General features: G+C 63.3%; 1 protein-coding gene across 6 annotated transcripts in view; it reads left to right on the top strand.

The window, feature by feature from the left end:
- Positions 1–14219, top strand: part of SHANK2 (SH3 and multiple ankyrin repeat domains 2) — a 90825-nt gene that overhangs the window by 38997 nt on the left and 37609 nt on the right. For all 6 annotated transcript variants that reach the window (XM_084907019.1, XM_084907016.1, XM_084907018.1 and 3 more), the window contains exon 7: positions 1256–1380. In XM_084907019.1, coding sequence (XP_084763145.1) covers positions 1256–1380 — 125 coding nt within the window. The remainder of the gene's footprint in view (positions 1–1255; positions 1381–14219) is intronic.

Here is a 14219-nt window from a genome sequence, read left to right as displayed (position 1 = left end):
TGGGCCGCATGCACATGTGTGTGCTCGTGTGTGTACATGTGTGTGTACGTGTGTATGTGTGCACACGCCCGCGTGCAAGGCAAGCCCCCGCTCCAGGCAGCCTCTTCTGGGCACTTGGTTGCTAGACAACCGCGGCTTCACCTGCCGCCTGCTCAGAGGCGCGGGCTGTGACTGGCTTCCGTCCCTGCACAGCGTCCCTGCACCCTTCCCGCGCCCTCCCCCCTTAACCCCGGTTGGGGCTCAGGTCCCGGCTGGCCGCCCCCCTGCAGAGAGTGAGCTCCTGCCGGTGCGCGGGCGCCTGCCCCTGAGGTGACTTTGCCAAGGAAACGTGGCAGCATGGTCCCTCGGCCGTGGCCCGAGCCCGCGGCCCCCGCGTGGTGGGGTCTGGGGTGGGGGGTTCCGGGGTGCATTGCACGTGGAGCCCCCACCGCCAGCCTTTGACGTGGGGGCTTCCCTTCGGAGAGAAAACAAAATGGCATCGGCTCCCCACGGAGGAGACAGCTGGCCGCGCAGGCGAGCATGTGGAGTGCCTCCCGCCCCCTTCCCGGCCCCACCTGCCAGGCTCTGGCTGCCCCGCGGCGTCTGTCCGGGGAGAGAGGATGCCGGCCCGTGTGTGTCCACCACTGTCTGTGCTCACCCCTCCCCTCCCCCGCAAGGGCCATCTCCCTCTTCCCACCAGCACCCTGGCCGCCCGGGACACCCCAGGAAAGCCACCTCTTCCTGGGGTTTCCGGGGCAGCGGCATGGGGCCCGAAGCCGGGTGCCCGGGGAGACAGCTGGGACGGGTTCGCGCCCGCAGCCACCCCGGGGCAGCGCCGGTTCCGGTGAGCTCCGAGTGAGGTCCTGGCGGCGGCCTCCGGCTCCGGCTCCGCAGACGGAGCCTCGGCAGGTGGCTGGCTGGTGCTTCTGCAGCTCCGGGTGCTTATGGGGGAGCTTTTCCATTTTTAGAACCGAAAGTGTTTAGTCACCGATGCTTTTAAAGAAATGACGGGCGTGCACACAGACATGCACCGCGGAGCTCGCCAGTCCGTGCTCCTGGCACCGAGGCCCGGGGTGTGGCGGCCCAGAGCGCGCCCGCCTCCGTGGCGGGAGCTGCTGCTGGCCTGGGACGGCGAGGGTCAGCCCTTCCGGGGGTGGTGGCCTGGACCTCCCCTTCCCACGGGTCCCGGGGCCTCCCTCGCAGGGTCCCAGGGGTGCGGCTGCCGCCGTGGACACGTCCCTCAGGCTGTAACGAGCTCCCGTCCTTGCCTTCCCAGCGGATACGCCCATCGAGGAGTTCACGCCGACGCCGGCATTCCCGGCCCTGCAGTACCTGGAGTCCGTGGACGAAGGTGGGGTGGCCTGGCAGGCCGGCCTGAGGACCGGGGACTTCCTGATCGAGGTAGGCCGGGGTTCGCCTCTTTCTCTGGGGAGAGCGCCGACTCTCCGACGCATGGGGTCCGTGGTCTGGGCCGCGTGGCCATTGGGCCCGTGGGCGGTGCTCGCGGAGGCTGGCGTGGACGCACGCTCAGCTGTCACCACCCGCCGTGGCTCCCGTGTCCTGGGGACGTGTATCGGGGCCATCTTGGGCGGCTGACTCTGGCGGGTGGAAATGTGTGGAACGTGGCCGCTGGTCTGGACATGGCTGGGGAAAAGCGTGCCCACCCCGGCGTGGGGGACGGGGGATCTCCAGGCCATTTGCTGGGACGGCGGAACGGACACCTCGAGGGCAGGTGGGACAGGCAGGTGGCGGCTCTGCGGCGCCAGGCCGTGGCTGGTTTGGAAGTTGCAGGAACTGGCCTGTCGGCGGAGGGTGGCCTTCAAAGACCGAGGAGCGTGGGCACGAGGGGCGTCGGCAGCCGATGGCACAGAAGGAAGCCAGCTCAGAGGCTGTGGGATCGGCCTCGGCTGGCAGCAGGAGGGGGTGTGCTCTTAAAGGCGCAGGTGCCTGTTCTGCAGCCTCCGCCAGCAGCGCCCGGCCGCCAGCACCTCTGAGCTGGGGCCCTGTGCGGTCGAGGTGTTGCTTGGCACCGCGCTGTGCAGACGGATGTGTTACTCTCTGGAGCTGGTGCGGGGCGGGAGTGTGTCGTCCTGGGGGACGTGTCTTAGGGGCTGGGTATGCCCGCGGCCTCGCCGGCGCCCTCGTGTCTTGAAAAGCATTTCTGGACGCTCACCCTGAGCCCTGTCTCACCCGCTTGGAAACCCACGTGCAGGTGGAGGGGACGGGGTGCCGCGCCGGCCGGCCCCGTGGTGGTGCTGTCCGTTCTGTGGAGGAGGCGGCCCAGGCCGTGGCGGGCGGTCGCCTGAAGCCGTTGTCTGGTTTCGCCTGAGCTTCCCAGGTGTGTCCCGCTGTGGCTTCTCAAGACGGAGCGCCGGGAGCGGGACCGTCCAGCCCGGGGAGGGCGCGGGCGCTGTGCGGGCGTCTCCGTACTCCGGGCCTGTCGGCCTCGGCAGGCCTGCTGACGGAATGAGCTGTGAGGTCCGCCTGTCGGCACGGCCCTGGTGTAGGCCCTCGGATTGCTTCCTTAATGAACCCTCCGCGGAGACGCAGGATGGCCTCTGGGAAGCAGACTGCGGGGTTGGTGGCCGTGGCCGGGGTGGCTGGGCCGGCGGAGAAGGCATGCCACCCGGTCGGATGGAAGCCCCGTGGAAATGGGGGGCATCCGAGTCCCTGTTCCCGGCCGGTGTGGCTCGGTTGGTTGGAGCATCGTCCGTGCACCGAAGGGTCGCAGGCTCCATCCCAGGGCGGGCGGGGATGTGAGGCAACGGAGCGGCATTCCCCGCCTCCCCCCCTAAAGCGCAGGGAAGCACACCTGCCGGCGAGGATAAAAAGACAGAAAGACGGGTTTCCGCACTTCGCCACGCTCCTCCTGGGACAGATCTCACTCCGCTCTGCTCACCGCCTGCCCCGGGAGAGGCCTGATGGTGTGGGACCCTCTGAAGTGCTGGGTCCGGAGGCTCTGCTGGCGTTAGGGTGTCACCAGGGGCAGGAGGAGGGGCCCGCCATGGCCAAGGCCCAGCCCCCTGTGGACGGGCTGGACCCTCGGAGCCCAGCCCCTGCCCATTTCCAAGGCCCCGGTGGGCTCAGCATTCTCCTTCGGGCTCCAATGGAAAGCCCGGGAACCTTCTGTGGGCTGTTTTCCCAGCTGCCGGCCCCCGGAATACTAAGGTCACTCCCGGCCTCAGAGCACCTTTCCCACGCGGCGTTCTATGGTCTCAGTGAAAAGCTTCCACCTTGTGGCGCTGTTTTCAGCGGACTCACATGGCTCAGCGGAGTCTGCGCCTTTGCAAGAAGCCACCTGGAGCTGAGGGGCTTCTGAGCTTTTGCTGGAGTGAGGGGTCCAGGTGCGGGTGCAGGCCCCAGAGTCCCAGGTGCAGGTCCCAGGTTCGGGGTCCCAAGTGCAGGTCCCAGGTACGAGGTCCCAGGTGCAGGCCATTGTCCTCACCCCACCACGTCTCCCGGCAAGGTTCCTTTCCTGTCTGCTCTTGGAAGGAACTCAACGTGTGTCTGATGTGTCCTTCCTTCTTAAAACGCTGCGGGAGTGGAGGTGGAGCGAGGGCCACGTGGAGGTGCCTGTTGGCTCCTCTGAGCCCTCAGCACCCACAGAGGCCTCCCTCTCAGTCTGTCAGGAGGCCGGGCCAGTCCCATGTGGCCGCGGCCTTGCCCCGAGGCCCCGTGCGGGCGCTCCTCGGTGCTGACCCTCCGGCTGCCTCTTCTCCTGGGCACCCGGGGAGCTGGTTCTTCGTCCTGGGCCTCGTTTCTTTGTCCATGACCCTCCCCCCACCGCCAGGAAACAAAAGCTGGGAGTGAAGTTCCTGTCGGGCCACTTTCCCTGGGGGATTCGGAGGAGGGGGTTGACTTCTGGAAGGTGGACAGGAAGTGGGTGCCGTGGAGCGTCCTGTGAACGTGGCCGCCCCACAGATCATGCCTGCTCACTGTTTCAGCTCCATGGGCCCAGGTCCGGGGGGGGGGGGGTGTCCCGAGAGCTTAAAGGGCAGTGGGAGCCATGCGCCCCGTGGGGACATGCAGGAGCGACCAGGGGGGGGGGGGGTGGCAGGCTCGTGTCTCCGTGCAGGTGAGATGGGGGGGCGAGGTTGGGGGCACAGTGAGGCCCGAGGAGGCCCCTCTGGTTGCAGCAGAGCCCGCTCAGGCCGGCGAGGGGCAGAGCTTGCCCGGTCCCTCTCTCCCTTTGAGATTCTCTGGTTAAGTGTCCTGACCCCCGAGCCGGGAGGGCGTGTGGCTTGGGGACAGCTTTGCATCGAGGAATTGGGGAGACAGGAGGTCGGGGGTCATCTTGACGTTGTCCCGGGACTCACTGAATTGATGGTCCATCGACCCCTGTCAGCGACACCGGCTGGCACCAGAGCCACCGCAGACCTGCGGAAGCCGGGCCTGTGGGCCAGCCCACGCCTGCAGGCGGCGCCATGGCGGGCGCCGTAGACCTGTTTGTAGCACCCTGGTGCTGCCAGGCACTCCGCGGGGCGGGCGGGAGCAGGGTGCGCGTTGGCCTCGGAGCCCGTGGGCGGCCCTCGCTGAGCGTGGAGGCAGGCGCCGCGTTAGTGCCGTGTCTTCCTTCCAGGCCCCCAGGCAGGGAGCTTTCTTCTTGCGTTCCTCGCCTTTCTGCTTCTCACGTCACCCTGACACGCTGCACATGACCACCCTCAGCCACAGCGCATGGGACACACACGACCGTGCTGGGTGTGTGGATGGGCCAAGTGTGAGATCGAAAACAGACACTGAGGTGCCGGTTCAGCTTCCAATTAGCAAATGTGTGTATGCCTGTGCCACTGCTGGTGACCCCTGCTGGTGACCCCATTGCTGGTGACCCCACTGCTGGTGACCCCATTGCTGGTGACCCCACTGCTGGTGACCCCATTGCTGGTGACCCCCCTGCTGGTGACCCCCCTGCTGGTGACCCCCTGCTGGTGACCCTGCTGCTGGTGCAGTGTTCACGCGTGTTGTGTGGAAGAGTAACTGCCTGTGTCGTGCACCGTGACACTAACCCAGGAGCAATGCATCCTGGGAAATTATCTAAAACACTGGGAGCTCGGTGTCGCCAAAACCAGGGGTGCACAGCCGGGAAGTGGTTAAGGGGCAACGTCACCTGCTTGTGGATTAATACGAAAGCGTTAAAAATGGTGCATGTGCCTGGCAGTTGTGGCTCAGTGGTTGAATGTTGACCTATGAACCAGGAAGTCATGGTTGGATTCCCTGTCAGGGCACATGCCTGGGTTTTGGGCTCCATCCCCATCATGGCCCATGCAATAAAAGTTAAAAAAAAAAAAAATATATATATATATATATATATATATATACACACACACACATATAGATATATGTACACACACACATATTTAAGTTGTGTATGCAAGCCCACGCCTGTGTGCTCAGTGGTTAGAGTGTTGGGCTGCACACTGAAAGGCTGTGGGTTCGATCCCTGGCCCCAGTCAGGGTGCATGTGGGAGGCAACCAATCGGTCTCTCTCTCTCTCTCTCTCTCTCCCCCTCTCACTCTCTCTCTAAAAAATAAACCAGTGGGAAGCATCCTGGGTGAGGGTTAACAAGGACACATGGCGTGAGGTGTTCTCAGGACCCGGGAACGGGCACTGCATCCGCGGGGGGGAGGGGGGCACAGGGCCCTGGCGACATCGTCTCAGGGCCCCAGCTCCCGCCTTCGGGCGCGGGGAGCATGCCAGACGGGGAAGAGGAACGCTCGGGGACGGGCTCCGGCGCCATGGCTGCCTTCTGCTCCGACTTCCATGTCTCTCGGAAGCGCCCGGTGCCGGTGTAGTTTCTGACAGTATTAATTCGATAAGTAGGAAATCATCCCTCAGGGGGGAGCTGTGCAGGAAAGGATTCCAACGTGGCCAGGGCGTGGCCGGTGGTGGGCGGGGCTTGGGCCGTGCGCTGTGCGGTGCGGCTCCTCGGTGCTGGCCGTCCTCGGAGCCTGAAGCCGCCCAGGCCAATGGCGGTCATTTCCCTAGGAGATTCCCCCGCCCGGTGGGCGCCACCATCCTTCATCCTCCAAGGGACACTCCGTTTGCTAACCACTCTACTGCCGGTTCCCGCCGAGCACTGAGCACCAGAGACGGCGGGAGCTTGTGATGATCCCATGGGCACGGAGGGAAGCCATAAAGAGGGGTGCCCTGGTGCTACCCCGGGGCAGTTGGAGCAACTTCTTAAACGATTCTTATGCGGCAGCGGGGAAAGGGCTTGAGAAATGGCCGCACACAGGGGCACATTTCCCTGCACCCTGACTTTCAGCCCCAGCCCCAGCCCTAGCCCTAACCCTAACCCTCACCCTAATCCTAGCCCTAACACTAGCCCTGAAAACAGCCGTTATAACCTGGGGGACTCGGTCCACCTCCCCAGCATCAGAGAGAAATGCCGCACGGAGGAGAGGCGCTCCGGCCGTTCCTGACCCTCCTGTGCCTGTTATGAACCCACATGGGCTTCCTGGGTCTCACGTCCTATCAGCAAACGGGGTGGTGGTGAGAACAAGTCACCAACATGAATCCTGTGGCACCAAGCTCCGGGCCCAGCTGTTAGCCTTGGTCATTGTATTTTTAATGTATTTTTGTTAGACTTCAGAGAAGAAAGGAGAGGGAAGGAGAGAGAGTAACATCATCCGGGCATATGCCCTGACCGGGAATCCAACCGTGACCCCCTGGTTCATAGGCTGATGCTCCACCACGGAGCCATGCCAGCCGGGCTAGCCTTGGTCTTAAGAGAAGACCAAGCACCCAGGGGCCAGCGGTGCTGGCATAGAGTTGGCATCCCGTCAGTATTTGTCTCGGTCATCATCTTGTTCTTCATCATCAGGAAGGCTTCTGACTCCGGAGAGGAAGCCAGTGGCCACGAGTCAAGCAAACAGTAGCAGTGCCCTCACACGTCATAGCAGGTTCGGAGCATGCACAGTCACGGAGGCTCCTGCAAGCGCGAGCCCCTGCCCTGGGCACTGGCAGCCAATCATGTGCTTGCCTCTAGCTGCCCCGGCTGGAGGGGCCCCTGTGATGTGGGCACGGGCCGCCCCACGCCTCCTGGCAGGCGCGCCTCCGGATCTGGCTTGCGCCTCTGCTCCCTGGGCACTCTCTGCCTCGCTCAATTACGTTTTGGCACGCGCCTGGCTTTTAGGTAATCTTGGAATTTCTATTCACGATTCCCGTTTGCCCTCTAGCGACAAATCCCAGGGCTGAGGCCAAGCCCTCCGGGTTCCATGGGGCCAGCCTCCTTTCGGACCAGCTGTTTGGCCACACACACAGCTCACGCTCCTCTCTCCTGCCTCGCAGGGTGTCGTGGCAGGCGTGGCCACGTGTCTTACTGGTGGCCCATGTGGAACCTCCCCTTAGAAACCCTTCCTGTTTTACTGACATCGTTTTAAATAGCCTTTCATCCAATAACGACGTGAGAGGCCCAGTGCCCGGACGTCAGGGTGACGGGCACGTCCTCAGTCTTGAGTCATGCTGACACGTGGGTCCTCAAGTTTTGCTGGTTTCACGTCGAAGACCGCAGGGCCCGGCGGCTGCCCTGGGTCCCTCGGGGTGTGGACCGATTCTGTTCCAAAGCTCCGTGGCTTCTCGCCCTGCTAGTTCTGGGCCCCTGGCCAGCTTCCCACCAGGGCTCCCCTGCTCCTGGCGGCCTGCACCCATGTTCAGCAGGAGGAGTGGCTGTAGCCATCTTGACCCGCCTCTCTGTCTCCTGCCTAGCCCTTGCTGAGGTCAGAGCCTCTGTCCTAATTCTTGGGGATGCTTGAAAAACATTCCTTTAGTGGCAGATAAAGGTCAGCACAGACAAGCTCACCTGTCTGTGGGCTGCCTTCCGATCACAGCCTGTGCTCACCACGGCTCTAAAGAGGCCAGCGCTCTGCGGGGAGCCCCTGGGAGCCGGGAGGGGGACCGCTCCTGCACGGCCGCAGCCCTCCCGCGCCCGGGGACGGTTCGCCGTGTCCTCCACACTGACTGGGAACAGGTGGTCCAGGCTGAGGAGCAGGCCAGAATCCTGCCGAGAAGGTGGGTGCGGGCGGCTTGGCTGCTGCAGATCTGAAGTCTTGGCTCGCTCGTGTTGGGGTTCTAATTTGAGGCATCGGTGATTTCCATTTCAGGCTGGAAAAAAAAAAAAGGTTCCGAATCACTTCAGGGGACCGGGCTGCTGTGCTCGCGGCTGCTCCGTGTGGCTGGCAGATGGCAGGGCCCTGGATGGGATGGGGCCGGGAAGGAGCCTCAGTCAAGGGCACAGGCCGTGCTGTGAGATCTGGGTTTGCATCAGCTCTGTCACTTCCTAGCTGTGTGAACTTGGGAGGAAAGCCCGCCATCTCTTGGCCTCAGTTTCTTAAACTGTAAATACATATTTTTTATAAGTGTGTGATGCATGCAACGCCTTCCCTGGCAGAGGGGATTCTCTGAAGATGGGTAGCGATTGTACATGTCTCTTTGGGGACCTCGTTCCTGTCTGAGGCACACGACTGGGCTGGCGTGTGTTGTGGGGTTTAACAAGCCGGGGTCAGACAGTTTCTTGGGGGAACTCACAGTCTGGAAGGGGAGCAAAGGGAGAGCCCAGACAGAGCAGAAAGGGCTTCCTGAAGGAGAGGGTGTGACGCGCTTGGATGTGTAGGGTGAGTGGTTCCTCCAGGAGGACAGAGGAGGGCGGGCCCCGGCAGCACTGAGCACAGGGCGGGCCCCGGCAGGACTGAGCACAGGGCGGGCCCCGGAAGCACTGAGCACAGGGCGGGCCCCGGCAGGACTGAGGAGGGCGGGCCCCGGCAGCACTGAGCACAGGGCGGGGAGCCTTTTTCTGCCAAAGCCGTTGGGGTCTTTAGAACATCATCCTCGGGGCGTACAGAGCCACCCCTTTAGAATTTAGCCTGCTCTACCTGGCCATTTAATTCACACCCTCATGCCGTGGCAGGGCCAGACCAAACGATTTTGAGGGTCTTAAACATCTCCGTCCCTCCCTCCCCGCCTTACAGGGCCAGGAAGGTTCCAGGTGAATTTGAGGAATGGGCAGATGCTGGAGTTGGGGTGACTGGCTGGTCCAGGGACAGCCAGGAAGGTCAGTTTCAGTAGCTGCACCTCCTGTGGCGGGTCAGCGTCCGGGAGCAGGATGAGGAAGCTATGTGGGGCTGGCCTCTCCTGGCGTCCATTTTTATGGATTTTTTTTATTGTCGATAGTATTACAGATACCTCCCACTTCCCCCTCTCCCAGCCCCTGCCCACCCCCAGGTCTTCACCACCCATTGTCCGTGTCCATGGCTTGTGCATGCACAAGTAGAGTCGGGTTTACCTCTCCTCTTCCCCCCAACCCCACTTCGAGGCATGTCAGACTGTTCCATGCCTCCCTGCTGCGGGTCCTATTTGGCTGGGCAATTCACGTTGCTCATCAGATTCCACAAATAAGTGAGATCATGTGATAGCTGGGCGTTTGCCTACCCCTGGCAGTGCCTTTGGCTGTGCGCGGCGCTCTCCGTGGTGCTGAGATTCTGGCTCTGCTGGTGGTGCTGGTGGTGGTGGGGGCTGTCCATGGTGCTGAACCCGGCTCTGCTCCGGGGTCTCTGAGTTGCGGGAACTGGATCTGTCCGTGGTGCTGAGCACAGCTCTGTAGTTGAACTGTGCGGTGCTGTGTTTGGGCCTCTCCGGTGCTGAACCTGGGAGCTGGCAGTGGATCCTCCCCCGAGGAGCCGAATGTGAGACCTCGGCATTTTTCCTCTCTCGTTGCCTCACCTTCCATCCTGAGTCCTGGGCCTTGGCCTCCCTGGGCAAGGCAGCTTCTTGCTCCGTGAATGTGCGAGTCTGATGGACGGAGAGCTCAGGGCTGTGTCAGGTCCTGTTCACTAAGCCCCCTTTGGCTCATCGCTGAAGTCTCGGCCCCTGTCACTGTCCCAGAGAGACCTCCCGGCATCCTCTCTCTGACCTCACACCCATGCTTCCTTCCCCCTCAAGGCTTGCTCGTGGGCCGTGGTTGACTTCCTGTTTGTCTCCCTCCCTCTTGCTGATCTGGGCCCTCCTGGGTTTTCAGAGCCTGGCGTGTATCAGAGGTCCCAGAACATGTGCCAGGGACAGGCAATCCTAGGTGAGAGGTGTTTCGTGCCCGTCTTTCTGGCGTTTAAACAGAGATCGGGTAGCTTGCCAGGACCCCACAGGGGGATATGGATCTAGGCTGGCCCCAAGGCCTGACGCATTGAGATATGATCTTATCATCATTGTCTTCAACCAGAAAGGGTGCTTCAGACCAGCCCAGTACACGCAGGGTGGGGTCTGCAGGAGGCGTGGTGAGCTGAGACCCCCACGTTGGAAGCTTCTGGTTCAGCGATCTCCGAGACGCCGCTTGGTTCCCCTGGAAGGAGCCCTCTTGGGCCCTCGCCCCTGCCCCTCCTCCCTCCCGCTCGCTGGCTCCCAGCGCACTCAGCAGGCTCTCATTAGCATTGATTTGTCTCCGTCGGCAGTGCCCTTTTGTGGGGAGAATCATGATACAAGCGGTTAGGTTGGCAAATGAACTGAAGGAAGGCCTTGTGCTAAATGCCCCGTAGGATCTTTTAATTGATGGAGCTTGTCAGTCTGGGAGCGAGGGCGTGCCTGAGTCGGCAGTAAGCGGGGTGGCGGAGGAAGGGGCGGGGAGGGGTGGGGCAGGCCACCGCGCTGCCGGGGCTGCCGTGTGTGGATGCGCTCCTTGCTTGGTGCCGTGAGGCCAAACACCCACCCGGAAATTGTCACATCCTCTTACCCAGAACCTTCCGTTTCACTTCACAGGCTTTGTGCACACCTCTGGGTGGGGGCCCTCTGTGGGCGGGGCCGGGAGTCACCAAGATGAACCGAGGGCCCCACACCTCGGTGGGAACTGGGGCTGGGCACAGAGGGAGGGGTTGGTTATTTGGGCTGGGCAGGGGGAGACGCAGCATTTATGCCTGGCCTGAGAGGAGACAGGTGGGCCCTGGCCCTGGCCCTGTCTCCTTGGCCCCCTGAGTGTGCCACACCTCCCCCCACACCCGGCTTGCCCACACTGTTCTCTCTTTCTCTCTCTCTCTCCCTGCTTTCCTCTTCCACTCGGTGGCCCTTCTGCAGATCGCTCTACAGACAACCACGCGCAGCGCCTGTCACTCTCCCTGCCTTTCCGGAACTCCGGGAGATGAGGGCCAGCTGGGCCAAGCGCTTAGAGGGCGCTCTGACTGATGGGCGGGCCCACACACGCGGGGCACAGCCTGGATAAAGGCTCAGAGACAGGACCACGTGGGGGACACCCAGAGGCCCCGGAGGGATGAGGAGACTGGGGATCCGGGTCCGGGGGGCAGGGGGAGAGGGGGGCCTCAAATGCCGAGCTGAGGGACAGGCCTCCCTCTGACACCGGAGTCAGGCAGCCTCGGGAGTTTTAGCAGGAGCTCCGTGACCGGCCCGTCACCGGTGGGACCTCGCTAGAGGAGGGAGGTGGAGGCAGAGCCCAGACTGGACCACTGCCCTTGGGTCCAGGTTAGAGCTGAGAGCAGAGGCCCGGAGGCGGCCCTCCTGGGTCCAAAGCCAGCTCCTCTGCCTGCACGCTGTGTGGCCTCTGTGCTGTGTCCGCACCAGCAGCGTGGGACTAAGAGCTCCTGTCCCTTGGGCTCGTGAGGATTACTCGAGGTTATCCGTGTCAGGCGTGCGGAGAGAGCCAGGCGTGAGCTGAGTCCTCACGCAGGAGGAATCGTCACTGTCATTGTGGCTGCTGCTGTAGCTCGTGGGGGGACAAAGAGCTTTTCCGCCGACCAGCGGGCCGCCCGACCGAGGAGGCAGGTCTCAGCGCCAGGAACCTCTCCCCGCGGCATCCCGGGTGCGGTCGGATGTGGGCTGGGCCGGCTTGGCTCTGTTCCGCGGAGCATCCCCAGCGCACCGCGCCGGCCCGGAGGGACGGCTTGTGGTGAGAGGAGGAAGTGGGGAGCCTTGATCTGCCCACAAGCTCACCAGGAAATGGCCGCCGTCCATGCCGCCTCTCCCTGAGGGCCCCTGGGCCTCTCCTGAGGGTCCCCGCGCCATCGCTGCGGCCTCCAGCCGGTCCTCACCGGCCGAACTGCGTGCCGCCCACACTCTGGGCACTAACTCGTTCCCGCCGCCTCAGAGCCAGTGAGTTCTCAGGAGGAACCTGAGGCCCAGGGAGGTCGAAAGAGCAGGCTCACTCTGGCCAGCTTGGCTCAGTGGATAGAGCGTCGGCCTATGGACCAAAGGGTCCCAGGTTCGATTCCGGTCAAGGACACGTACCACGGTTGCAGGCTTCTCCCTGGCCCGGACCCTGGTCCGGGTGCATGCAGGCGGTAACCCATCGATGTGCTTTTCTCATATTGATGTTTCTCTCTGTCTCTCGCTCTCTTCCACTCTCTCTCAAAGTCAATGGGAAATATCCTCGGGTGAGGATTTAAAAAAAAAAAAAAGAGCAGGCTCAGGCACAAAGCCCCACGCCTAAACCTGCCCCCTCCGGTGCTCCCGGTCACGGTGGCGGACGTCACCGCTGAGTCTGTCCAGCGGGGTTGTCCCTGTCCTCTCCTGCTCCCATGTCTGTGGCCCGTTCTCAGCTTCGGGGGCATTTCCCGTCGCCGCGCTTCAGGGTGACCCGGCCCTGCGTTGCGTGCGGACCTAAGGCTCTGCGTACAGCGCTCACACGTGTTCACACGTGCACACGCTGAGAGGCTCGGACGCAGAGCAGTCTCTGGAAATGGCATGCCACACAGAGCAGGTACAGAGGCCCTGCCTGGAGCAGGAAAGGCTCCTTGTTCTAGAACATTCTGAGAGGAATCAGCTGCAGGGAGCCCAGGCCACGGAGCCCCTGGTTTGAGAGAGAGCGGGGGGGGGGGGGGGGGCGGGGAGGGGGGATGCCTCTGCAGGAGCACGCAGAGCTGGCCTTCAAGGAAGGCCGCCTCGCCGCCCTCCCCTCCACACGTGGTTCCATCGTTATCGTCCTTAAACGTGGTCTCATGCACCACCTTCCACCTCACGGGCACGGCGTGACCACCGGCGTCTTCAGAACTCGCCACCCTCCCAGACGGAGCTCTGTCCCGTTAAACACTCAGTCTCCGTCCCCCGCACCCCTGGCCCCACCGCCTACTTCCTGTCCGTGGGTCTGACTCGGGGGCCTCCCCTGAGGTGGTCCCACAGGGTCCGTTCCTCTGGGTCCCCCGGGTCCGGCTCATTCCCTCAGCACAGCGTCCTCACGGCCACCGGGGCGGCGGCACCTTCTCTTCGAGCTGTGAGACCCGCGTGCGGAGGGACCGTGTGCCGAGTCCGTCCTCCGTCCGGGCCCTCGGGCTGCTCCCCGCCTTAGCCCCTGTGGGGACGCGGCGGGCGTGGCGTGCTGAGGCCTGCTGGAGCCGGTGTCGGCGATGGTGGGTCCGTTCCCCGGAGAACTGCTGGGTCAGGTGGTGACCGGGGTGAGCTTGCGGGACTGCCACGCCGTTTCCTGCAGCCGCCGCTCCGTTCCTCCCCCCAGCGGAGCCCGGGCCGTCCCGCAGCCTCACCGCCCTGGCCGCTCCCTGCTTTGTGGACAGCAGCTGTCGGGGGTGGAGATGGACTGCAGGAGGGATGTGAGCGTCTGTGCGCAATGGCGCCTGCCCGGCACTTTACTTACGGGAACGCCCTACTACTGAATTCTGGCTGTGTGGTGGGTTCACGCGTGTCCGGGACCGGCCCTCGTCCGCTGTGAAGCCGCGGCGTGTCCCCGGGCTGCAGCTCCCTCTCCCCCAGGGACGGCGTCCTCTGACGCACAGGAGTGTTTATTCTGATGTGGCCCCGTCTGTCCTTCCTGTGGGGCCCGAGCTCCCAGCGCCGAATCCAGTCAGTCACTGCCATCCATCTGTTTTGTTTCTTAAATCCTCACCAGAAGATGTTTTCAATTGATTCTTAGAGAGAGGGGGCGGGGGGGGGGGGGAGGGAGAAGCATTGATGTGAGAGAGACGCCATCAGTGGTCTCCTGCCTGTGCCCCAGCCGGGCCCGGAACTGAACCTGCAGCCCAGGTGTGAGCCCTTGGCCGGGTCACACCCGGAGCCTTGGGTGTGCGGGCCGATGCACTGACCACTGAGCCACACCGGCCAGGCCCACCGGTCTCCTTGGTTTCTCTGTGCTTCTCAGTGACCCCAGGCATCGAGGTGTCCCCTCCGTCCTTTAGTCTGAGTGTCGGGAGAATGGCATCTTCCTGGGAGGCCCATGGCCTGGCGTTCAGGGTGGCCCTGGGTGGGGCCCGCTCCCCACCATCATCTTGTCCCGACCGTCTCAGCCTTGTCCCTGCACAGA

Source organism: Pipistrellus hanaki (assembly GCF_964339955.1).
Source record: "Pipistrellus hanaki genome assembly, contig: scaffold_39, whole genome shotgun sequence".
Lineage (NCBI taxonomy): Eukaryota > Metazoa > Chordata > Mammalia > Chiroptera > Vespertilionidae > Pipistrellus > Pipistrellus hanaki.
The sequence above is the reverse complement of the archived record's forward strand: the minus strand, read 5'-3'. Positions and strand labels throughout refer to the sequence as shown.